Here is a 12,170-nt window from a genome sequence, read left to right as displayed (position 1 = left end):
AGTGTCAGAGAGTAATAGAAGGGGTGTAGTTATCTATTGTATAAAAGAAATTTTTTGTGTTCCTGCCAAGGGAGTGGCTAAGATGTATTTACTAAATGGGTTTTATGTCCACCTGTGTGTGAGTGTGTGTGTATGCATTGTGTTGAATGTCCTTTCAATATGTTTGGAATGTGACCAGCTGTGTTGTTGGATGTGTATGTTGTGATGAATGTCTTGTTGAAGAAAGAATTAGGATTTTTCTTTGGGGTTAGATATATTCTTTTGAGTGTCTCCACCTATGTGTATGTGTGTGGTCTCCAACTGTGTATAGGTGTGTGTGTTCGTGTGTGTGTGTGTGTTTGCGCATGTGTGGGGGTGTATTTTTTATGTTTTCTTTTGTGTGCATGTGTGTATCTGCGTGTATGTGTGTGTCTGCGTGTATGTGTGTGTGTACAGAATTGTGTGTGTGTGTGTGTGTGTGTGTGTATGTATGTGTGTGTGATAATAGAAGCAATTGTTCTGTTGCTAAAAGGTCATTTAAGCTATTAAAAAAATAAACCGTTGAAGGTGTTATCGAAATGGTGTAGTGATTACATGTTTCACATGATGTTTGAGATTATTCAAGCTATCAGTGGAATAATTAATTGTTCTGAATTATATATGTGACTTCGACTTTATTTGGATAAAGTAAGACCCAATAGTTGCCAGGGAACATCAAGAAAAGAATTGAATCTTAATCAAAATATTAGTAGTCCCAACAGACAATAATGTTTATCTAAATGAAATAGGAAAATTATCCAAATATAAAGATCTAGAAAGGGATATGACTAGAGCATGGGGAAATAAAACAGAAACAATTCCTATTATAATAGGGATCTTAGGAATAAGCTGAAAACATACAACAAAATACGTAACCAGAACCTCAGGGTTTAAAATAAACACAACACAGGAAAAGGTTCTAGGAAGCCCTTTGCATGTATTACATAGACTACTTTCAATACAAGGGAAAATAACAACTAAAATGAAACACTGTACATAGCCAAGGTGGTCAGAGCTGCACTCAGTAAAACAGAGAAAGCATGTGACAACAATAAAATTGTAAGAAAATATTAGTGATAACAATATTTTATTATTATATCAGTTTGACATCCAATGTAAGATCCACTTTGGTAAGAACAGTTGGTTTTTTCATTCCAGAGCCACGCAAGCCAGCCAGGAATACCTGTGGCCGGGGTACACTGCTGCAACCATCTAACTTGGTCTGCGTTTGTTGGTCTCTACAATGATAGGACATAAGGAAATAATAATATGAACAATAATAAAATAAAATGGAATCGTACACCCACCACACATGCACAAACATATACAGACAAATAGTCATGATTAGAAATATTACACACATATATCAGGTCATCCCATAAGTTCTGTCTGAATTTTGAATAAAGAAAGCAAGTGATCAAATGTTATATTTAATTGAAATTTAATCATCAATGTACTTTCCCTAATTATCTATGACTTCCTTCCATCTATTTACAAACTTTTTAATCCCATCAATGTAAAATTCTTTTGGTTTCAAAGCGAAGAACTTTGAAATGTCAGTTTCCACCCCTCCTGGCTTGCGAAAGTTATGTCCCCCAAATGATTCTGTAAACTACGAAACAAATTGTAGTCTGAAGGAGCAAGGTCGGGAGAATAAGGTGGATGAGGAATTTTTTCCCAACCAAGCTTTTTGATCTTCTGTAATGTGATCTTTGCAGTGTGGGGTCATGCATTGTCCTGATGAAACATCACTCCTTTTCGATTCAGTAAAGCAGGTCTTTTTTCTTCAAAGCTTGGTTCAAACGCTCTAATTGCTGACAGTAGACTTGAGCATTGATTGTTGCATTAGGTGGTAATAATTCAGAGTGAATTACTCCTTTGCAATCCCACCGGATAGAAAGAAGAACCTTTTTCCCATGAAGTTCCCTTCTCAGTTGTGGTTGGGCTTTTTCCCTTTTACCAAGCCACTGTTTATGGCGTTAACATTTCGATAGAAGATCCAGTTTTAGGTACCAGTCACAAGTCTATCCAAAAAGGGTGAAACGAGTTCACGAGAATGGAGAGAAGAGCAGATGTCAACTCGGGATTTGTGGTTGCTTTCAGACAAGTCACGAGGCACCCATTTTCCAAGTTTAGGAACCTTTCCAAGTTGTTGAAGATGATGATGAACAGTTGTATGGTTTGAACTAAGCTTTATTGCCAATCCTTCAACTGATAATGTAGGATTTTCTTCAAGTAATGCCATCAGGAGCTTCTCATCAAACTCAACTGGACATCTTGTTCGATCTTCATCTTCAAGGCTGAAATCTCCACTTCTGAATTTTGCAAACTCACTTCCTCATGATTGTGAGCCCAACATTCTAACCACTGTGCCATGCCTCTCCACATAACCTATCCTCTTAAAGAAAGGAGGCACATTGAATAAAGAACAGTAGCTTGGAGGAGGCAGAGCAGCCTATTCCAGGTGACACTTTTGAGTTTGTTGTATAAGCCTGTATAGGTTTGGGTGAGGGGTCAGAATAGAGGGGCAAACTCAAGGGCTGTTCTAGGCAATGCGCACTCTCAAGTTAAGACACTGATAGGCAACAATGGCTTCGATCATTGGTCTGCTTGATTGGGAGCTCGGGTTAAACATCAAGAACAACACTAAGCATTATTAATTTATGCAAATAAAAATATTTTTGATAAGAAATATGTAATAATAATTTCTCACATTGGCACAAGAACTCAGTTTTGTGGAGAATAGGGTTGGGGTATATATCTGGTGCTTCTTTTGTTCATCCTAAAAGGATGAAGGCAAAGGTGACCTTTGTGGAAATCAAACTCAGATTGTGAGTAGCAAAAATAAATTTTACTATTTTTACCAAACAATTATACTTCTTTGTGTCAAATGATTGCTTTGACAAAAAATAGTAGCTAAATCTCCCTCAAATCACATTTTAAAAACAAACCTAAAGGGTAAAAAGTCCTAAACCTAGATACGGTTGTGCCTTAAAATAAGTCCAGAATAACTTTAATCATAAGTCTATGCAATCAGGGTTGATTTGAGGCTAACAACATCTTTTATGTTCACCCTATCCTCATTAATCATAAGAAACATTAAAACTACATTACTTTGGCATGTAAGTTTGTGTAGTGACAATCTTCCGGTGACTGCTGGCATCAGTTTGAGCTGAATGTGTTAATTTATGGCGCAGATCAGTCTGTTAAAGAAAGGTTTTATATAATGTTATTAATTTCTTGCATATTAAAGTTTCTGGTATTACAATAGCAACAATTCTCAAAGGTGTTTTACAAGCCCACAGCTTCATAGAGAGGGTCAATATACTTTATGGAATTGACCCTGTAGAAGACCAGTACTTATTTTATCAAACAGTAAAGCTGGTACTGGTAGGATCTGAACATTTAAAAAATCTTTTACTCAAAGGTGGAGCTCATAACCATTTACAGAGCCACCATGACTGGTGGATGGAAGATATCCTCAAACCAAAGACCTGGCCTAAATATCTGAAACTGAGTGAGCTTTACTAAAGGCACCCAAGGCCCAGGTGATGGTCTTAAAGTGAGAGGCAGATTAAGTTACCTTGATTTGAACTCAGAATGCAAAGAGCCAAAACAAATCTTGCAAGGATGCTTTCATTTCCCTGTCAGTCCACCTTTCCGTTAATAATTGAACTCAGAAGGATAAAGGACAAAATTGACTTGGTGGAATTTGAACACAGAAAACAAGATGCCAGACAACATAAATTGAATAAAATCTAGGACAACTTGAGTAATTTGAAACAGAAATTTAGACTCAATATTCCTATCCACTTGTAACCCTTTCTTGTCTGCTTGTGTCCCTGGTTATTTTGTAAAGAGCATGAACATCATTGCATCCTCATTCAAACAGCAGATAGTTTTTTCTCAATTCATCATCATCATTATTGTTTAGTGCCCTCTTTCCATGTTGGCATGGGTTGGACAGTTTGACATGGAGCTGGCTAGCAGGGAGCTGTCCTGACTCCAACTGTCTGTTGTGGCATGGTTTCTATGGATGGATGCCCTTCCTAATGCCAACCACTTAACAAAGTGTGATGGGTGCTTTTTACATGCCAATGAAGAACACATTGAACAAGGTAGTACTCTTATCTTCATCATCATCCTTTTGAAGTCCACTTTCTCATGCTTACATTGGCTGGATGGAGTTTATTGAGGCAAATATTCTACAGCCAGATGCCCTTTCTATCTCTATCATTCACCTATTTTCAAGCAAGGTAATCTTTTCTCATGACCACACATGTTCTTGTAGTATTTGGGAAATGAATAACAGTGACAATCATTTACAATGATCATGCAATGTTGATACAAAGAAACACAAACACACATGCACTCATACACATATACAAACACTTATATATCATTTATAACTACATATACCATAAAAATCCATGTAATTTGGAAACCTGTGTAATTTATGCAGGTGATTTTCAGGATAAAAATTATTAAAGAAAGCTTCTATTCATATAAAATTCGCACCCAAAAGTTTTCAGAATTGCCGATATGGCCAGGGAAAAAAAAAGTTTCTCAATTTAGTTGTATTTAACATAATTTCGCTTACTTATGATTAGATTTTATTAAATTTTCACTAAATTAAAATAATTTCTGTTTAACAGGTATCACATTGAAAGCTATTAAATTACGAAGTGTTTGTGTTCATCATCATCATCATCATCATTGTTTAACGTCCGCTTTCCATGCTAGCATGGGTTGGACGATTTGACTGAGGACTGGTGAAACTGGATGGCAACACCAGGCTCCAATCTAATTTGGCAGAATTTCTACAGCTAATAAACTTTATTTTACATTTCTTGCACACAAGAGATTATGTCCTATCTTTAGCATAATTCTGTATGTCTTCTCAAATCACGATCACAGAAAAAGTTGTTGATAATCTTATCAGCAAAAACAAAGCTGATAAATACGCACAAGTGTTGCAAAATAAGTTTAATTACCAATAAACATCAGCTTGGATGACACTTTACTCAACCGACAGAGGAAGGTGACTGATCAAACTGATTATGTAAACAGAATTCTGATTGGTCGAAAATGCCTTCTTGTCTCAAGCTCTAATTTTTCTGCCTATTCTTGTCGGAACCTTTGATATGGAGTATTGAAATTTTAATCCCTTTCAGACTTATAAAATGTCAAGTAAACTTCAAAATTTGTCATTACCATTTTAGCCAGCGACCAAACTGATAGTTTGGTAACGTGCTAAAATAAGCATTAAAAGTCGAATGGAGAAAATAAACAGCTTTACAAGTTTAACTCAATATTTATTGAACAAGAGAGGTATGAAATTTAAGAAGCGACTTGTTAGAATATACCTATTTGTGAGGAGACATAAACAAGAATTGCAAAAATCTACTATACCAAAAGAACTGGTAATACATACATTACAAGTGTTCTATGAAGAGAACATAAGATTGCTGCATAATTCAACATGAATGTGAAATGACATTAAACATTGTATAAGGTAAAATGAAAGTTTCTGTAGGAATGCTAAGTCATACTCACTTAGTGAGCTTACATGCGCAAGGATGAATTATAATGTTGTTGTTGTTGACGTTAGATGCAGTAAGAGCTGATAGCAGCGATATCAGCAGTGAGGAATTTCACTGTGTTGTAACATGGAGAAAGCAAGCAAATAGCTTTCTGGTGCAAACGCAAGCCAGACTCCCCAAGCGGAGAAAAACTGATCTATTTAAGGAAATTGCTGGGCTCCATTGCAATAGGTAGAAACTCTAAGCAATGTAAAATATGGCCCAGACCGTGAGTACCAGCATGAACATCAAACTTCAAAAAGTAGTTAACCATTTAATGGTTTTAGAAAATTTATACTGAAAATATAAGCATTATACCGACCAGCATAAATAAAAGTCAACTTCATTATATTTTTTCTGTAAAAACCTATTCTGACATTGAATGAGTCAACTTTCCAGAACCATATGGTTGAGAAACAAGCTTCTTACCACACAGCCATGCCTGCACTTACTGGATATAAAAAAAATAAATAAACATATAAATACACAGTGTGTCCATGTTTGGAATGCCTTTAAAATAAAAATAACAATGAACTTATTGTATACAGTGCTCAGGTACACCACAACTCATCAGAAAAAATAACCAAAATTATATGAACAGTACATAGAATATGCACAGGAAGTTAGCAGTGAAAAGTCTTTAAAAAATAGCTAAGCTCAATGAGTGCTGATTTGAAGTTAAACATCAATGTTATATGAGTTTTTTTCTCACCAGTTTAATAGCCTTTCGCCGAAGTTCCCATTCATTCCACTCATAGGATTTAACAATGTTCTTCTCAATGAAATGTGTGTCTGTTTGAGATCCACTTTCACATTTAACAATAGGCTTATGTACATAATGGTGGCTGTCTTTTCTCTGCATTGAAACAACATTTCAGTTAGAGCATTAATTACAATCAATAATAATAATAATAATAATAATAATAATAATAATAATAATAATAATAATAATAATAATCCTGACCCCAGAGGAATTTTAACTCAGAGCATAACAGAAGAATTGATCATCATCATCATCATCGTTTAACGTCCGCTTTCCATGCTAGCATGGGTTGGACGATTTGACTGAGGACTGGTGAAACCGGATGGCAACACCAGGCTCCAATCTAAATTTGGCAGAGTTTCTACAGCTGGATGCCCTTCCTAACGCCAACCACTCAGAGAGTGTAGTAGGTGCTTTTACGTGTCACAATAATAATAATAATAATAATAATAATAATAATAATAATCCTTTCTACTAAAGGCACAAGGCCTGAAATTTTGCATGAGGGCACTAGTCGATTACATCAACCCCAGTGTTTCACTGATACTTAATTTATCAAGCCCGAAAGGATGAAAGGCAAAATCGACCTCGGCAGAATTTGAACTTAGACCATAAAGGTGAATGAAATGCCACTAAGCATCTTGCCTTGTGTGCTAATGATTCTGCCAGCTTGCTGCCTTAACAACAACAACAACAACAATAATAATAGTCGAAGAAATCAACTCCAGGATTTATACTTTGTGAGTCAAGTACTAATTCTATTGGTCTCTTTTGTTGAAGCGCTAAGTTACGGGGGATGTAAACACACCAACATCAGGATAATGTAAAACTAAATACACTTTAACTTTAAAATATTACATGATGATCATACTGGAATATCTTCGATCATTGGTCCACATGATCAGGACTCATTTCAGGCGAAATAACCATGGCAGCTACTTAACTCACAGAGTACATACTTGACTCATTCAATCACTTCTCATTAAAACTACATAATACATACCTTTACATAGTCGATGACTGATACTATAACACATTCACATACCAATAACAATAACTCATGTACTATACAATCACCACTGAATAAAATAAGTCAACACATAGCTAATGAGAAACTCTTGATGCAGCTTCTCAACCGACTAGAAATAGCAGCCAAATCCCCTTCAAATTATCCACCATTTTATATAAAGAAGAATACATTGATATACATGCAAAGAAATGGGTCAGTTATGGCTGAAATGCATTAGATGATAGATCTGCTAGACCTAGAGATAAACTACATCAAAATCAAACATTTTGCTTATATTTGAGCAACACACATCATCGTCATTTAACGTCCGCTTTCCATGCTAGCATGGGTTGGACGATTTGACTGAGGACTGGTGCAACCGGATGGCTACACCAGGCTCCAATCTAATTTGGCAGAGTTTCTACAGCTGGATGCCCTTCCTAACGCCAACCACTCAGAGAGTGTAGTGGGTGCTTTTACGTGTCACCCGCACGAAAACGGCCACGCTCGAAATGGTGTCTTTTATGTGCCACCCGCACAAGAGCCAGTCCAGGGGCACTGGCAACGATCTCGCTCGAAAACCCTACAAGGCCAGTCAGGCGGTACTGGCAACGGTCACGCTCAGGATGGTACATCTTATGTGCCACCCGCACAAGAGCCAGTCCAGGGGCCCTGGCAACGATCTCACTTGGCTTGCCGGGTCTTCTCACGCACAGCACATTTCCAATCTTAAATATATTTACACAACATATACTCAAAATGGAAATAATATGCAAGCAAACCTGTGGTGTGATAGAAGTAAACTGGTTATACAATTCCAACAATTGTATTAACTCGGGATTAACTTTGGCAATTTCACTGACAGAAGTCACAAATCTGTTGGATAACAAGAAGAAAGATGTTAATATTACTGGATTAACGTTTTCTAAAGTATATGAAATAAAAATAATGTTAAGAAGGTAAATCGCCAACACTAATAGAGATGGAATGAACTATAGTCAGCACGGGAAATGTAAAATATATATCAATGATGTGTGGATTGACAGAATAATAAGGGCATCAGACAAAATGTCTGTGGTATTTAATAATAATAACAACAACAACAATAATAATAATAAAAATTAAAATGATAACATGAAAGCAGCAAAAAATCACATTCTATTGTCAAGGAAGCTTGCAAATTCACAAGAGAACTTGGCATTAACCCTGCATTAGATGAAAAACCTGAAACCACTGCCACAAAACAAGCAAAATGGATCAAGCAGACTGCAAAAAAGAATGGGTAGACACAAATTGGGGAGCAGTGGAGCCAGAAGCCGTTGCATAGACAGTATATACTTCAAAGTTGAAATGCTGATATAGATCAAGCAACAACCCATCAGTGACTGAGAAGTTCAGAACTGAAAGCAGAGACTGAAGGTTTCCCATTGGCGGCACAAGATCAAAGTTTGGTTACCAAAAACTACCAGGCTAACATTCTTCAAAACAGTTCTGACCCTAAATGAAGATGCTGCAATAAATTTGATGAGACAATAAACCATTTCGTCTCGGGATGTCCTGTACTGACACCAAACAAATAGAGAAATCGCCATGATAGGGTAGGACAGTATTTACATTGGAAAATATGTAAACACTACAAAATCAACAGTCCTGCTTACTGGTATGAACATCATCCTGAACCAGTTGTTGAAGGTAAAAATTTCACTATCCTCTGGGATTTTCCAGTCAACACTGACAGAACGATCCAGGCTAATTGACCAGACATGATTATGAAAGACGGGGAACAAAATACTTGTAGACTAGACTAATAGATGTAAGTGTTCCCACTGATAAAAATATATCTGTCAAGGAATTTGACAACTTAAGTAGATATAAGGACCTGGAAATTGAAATACAAAAGATGTGACATCTTAAAGTGAGAACTGTTCCAGTCATTGTAGGTGCCCTGGGTGTGATAAAAAAGGGATGTGATAAACATCTAGATAAGATCCCAGGAGAACAATGTCTTAGAGAAATCCAAAAGATTTCAATGAATTGAAGGTGGTAGAGACCTTATACAACTAAAAAAACTATTATAAAATAACCACCATAGGATTACAGAAATACCTAATTCAGAAGCAAGAAAAACTGGTACAAATAGCTACAAAGCATGAGCAAAACAAAAAGCTGTTTTCTGTCTTCAAGGAAGCTGAAAAATACAAGAAAGAAGTCACAGTACCTGACAACTATGAAGAAAAAAGAGGAAACAACAAAAGTTGTAAAACAACTGAAATCCAAACTAAAACAGGAACAACAAAGTATCATGATATAATGATGGCAAGAAAAGCTCTTACATGGGGAATATTGGGATAAGCTAAACAGAAAAGAAATGGACAAAATAAAATCCTAACAATGGCTGAGAAACTCAGGACTCAAAGCAGAGACTGAAAGATTTTTAATTGCAGCACAAGATCAAAGCCTTCCCACCAGAAATCACTAGAAACACATAATGAAGAAAAATACAAGTAACTGCTGGATATGTGGTGATGGGGAAGAAACAATAAATCAAATTGTCTCTGGCTGCCCAGTCCTGGCAAAAACGGAATATATCCACAGACACCACAGAGTTGGGATCTATATACACTGGAAGCTATGCCAACACTATGGAATGACAACAGAAAAATGATGGTATAGGCACAACCCAGAAAAGATCTCAGAAAATGACAAAGCAACCACACTCTGATTGTAAAAGTTACACACTGGAAAAGTTACACACTGGAAACTGTGCCAGAAATGGGGATTTGAAGCTGGAAACACATAGTACAATCACCGAGTCGAAAGAGTACTACGGTCAGAGAAATGTAAGGTTTGGTCGAACTTTCCAATTCAAACAAACAAAAAATTAGAAAATAATAGACCAGACATAACAATTATAGATAAGAAAAAGCAAAGTTGCTTACTTATCAACACATCATGCCTGTTTGATTCTAGGATTGTAAAGAAAGAGGAAGGAAAAAAAAAACCTTGAAATTTGAAATAGAAAATATTTGGAGCATGTGAACAGAAAAGGTCATGCCTATAATAATTGGTGTGCTGAGAATAGTAAGCCAAGATATAGACTAAGGGGTGAGGGAGATTAAAATAGAATGCCCGGTAGAGCTACAGAAAGTCTGTCTCTTAGGGACAGCAAGGATTAACCAGGATGTTTCTAAGCACTTGAAAGACTGCTGGAAACTTGTGGATACCTAAGGTTACATACAGGTAATAACTCACTATCCACATAATTCCTACTTGGAATAAGACCAAACCTGAGACAAACCCAAATTATAACAACAACAGCAACAACAACAACAACAGCAACAACAACAGTAACAACAACATCAGCTGCTGCCACCACCACCACCACCACCACCACCGTTTACCATATGTTTTCCATGCTGGCATGAGTTAGACAATTTGACTGGAACTGGTAAACTGGAGAGTTGCACCATGTTCCAGTCTGTTTTGGCTTGGTTTCTACAGTTGGATGCCCTTCCCAACTTCATAGAGTACACTGTGTGCCTTTTGTGTGTCAATGGCATTGGTGCCTCTTACATGTTACTGGCACAGGTGCCTTTACGTACCACCAGCACAAGTGCCTCACATGTGTCAATGTAACTATATTTTGAGTTCAAATTCAGTTGAAGTCAACATTGCATTTCATCTTTACAAAGTCAATAAAATAAAATACTAGACAAGTATTTGGGTTGAATTAATGTTCCTATAAAGCATCTTAGATGTGAATGAAATTATAATAGAAGACAAGAAGGAGAGATTAAATATCTCTGAAAACCAAAAGAAGCCTTTAAAAACTGGTGCTTAGTCTCAGTTTCATGATGCTGAGGTGAACACAAATATACTCACTGGATAATATGTGCGTCTAAATTAGCCAACATTCTGAAATGATCTGGCAGATAGGTGCAACTTAAGAAGCAACATAGAATATTCGTACTAACACACACATGCACACACACAAATGCCTGTAGTGAATATGTATTCGTGAGCAAATCTCCAAAACCTCATCCATTCAGCTATTTCTACACTTAACAGATTACATCATATGCTGTATGGTAAAATGTATAAAATTAAGAGTATTTTACTTACTTGTCTGCGTCTTCAGCAAATTCATAGGCATCCTCTTTTGAAGCAAAAGCATAATAATAGTTTTGGTACTTTGCAACTCCAATATCACTGTTACCACGCAATAGCAGACCTTCATATTTGCACAGTGTCACAGGACAGAAACCCTACAAAAAAATACAGGAGAGAATTCATTGACAGATTTATTCAAGAGGAATAAATACAATTCGTGTAGTCTTGTATGTATTGGAAGTGAAAGGTACCTGGTGATAAAGAAAGATCAAGGGAAGTTTAGTAAGCTTTCAGATCCTCATGGCAACAAAAATGCTGAAGAGTTTGTTGCTATTAGAACCAGACGTTTGATAGTGATCAAAAAACTTTTGTATCACAGAGCTAACCACCTTGTTGGAATGGAATATCACAAGCAATTTCCACAATATATTTGCAACAATACGTTTTCTTAAAAAGCATTTGGGAAATGTTTCCTTGGGGACAGGTACAGAGAGGAACTATAAACATTCACATTTTAAGATTTGATAACTTTTCCTGAAAATGACTTGTTAAATTTAGTGTCTTGTGTAAGATGTATTTAGTTGATTCATACTCAAAAGTCATGCATTGGCAATCCAATATTTTGTCCACACAACCACATCTAAACTGGGGTGAACAATTTTTCTTATCGCTTAATCAGGAGGAAGGC

At 36.4% G+C, this 12,170-nt stretch overlaps 1 protein-coding gene across 3 annotated transcripts in view; it reads right to left on the bottom strand.

Annotated features, from left to right (window-relative positions):
- Positions 1 to 1,088: 1,088 nt before the first annotated feature.
- Positions 1,089 to 12,170, bottom strand: part of LOC106881530 (cilia- and flagella-associated protein 206) — a 99,270-nt gene continuing 88,188 nt past the window's right edge. For all 3 annotated transcript variants that reach the window (XM_014931950.3, XM_052965702.2, XM_052965703.2), the window contains 5 exons: positions 11,495 to 11,637; positions 8,155 to 8,248; positions 6,313 to 6,456; positions 3,133 to 3,221; positions 1,089 to 1,256 (listed from right to left, as the gene is read on the bottom strand). In XM_014931950.3, coding sequence (XP_014787436.1) covers positions 1,112 to 1,256; positions 3,133 to 3,221; positions 6,313 to 6,456; positions 8,155 to 8,248; positions 11,495 to 11,637 — 615 coding nt within the window. In that variant the 3' untranslated portion in view covers positions 1,089 to 1,111. The remainder of the gene's footprint in view (positions 1,257 to 3,132; positions 3,222 to 6,312; positions 6,457 to 8,154; positions 8,249 to 11,494; positions 11,638 to 12,170) is intronic.

This window comes from Octopus bimaculoides, chromosome 2 (assembly GCF_046866305.1).
Source record: "Octopus bimaculoides isolate indiv1 chromosome 2, ASM4686630v1, whole genome shotgun sequence".
NCBI classification, from domain to species: Eukaryota; Metazoa; Mollusca; class Cephalopoda; order Octopoda; family Octopodidae; genus Octopus; species Octopus bimaculoides.
This window is presented reverse-complemented; position numbering and strand designations above follow the sequence as displayed.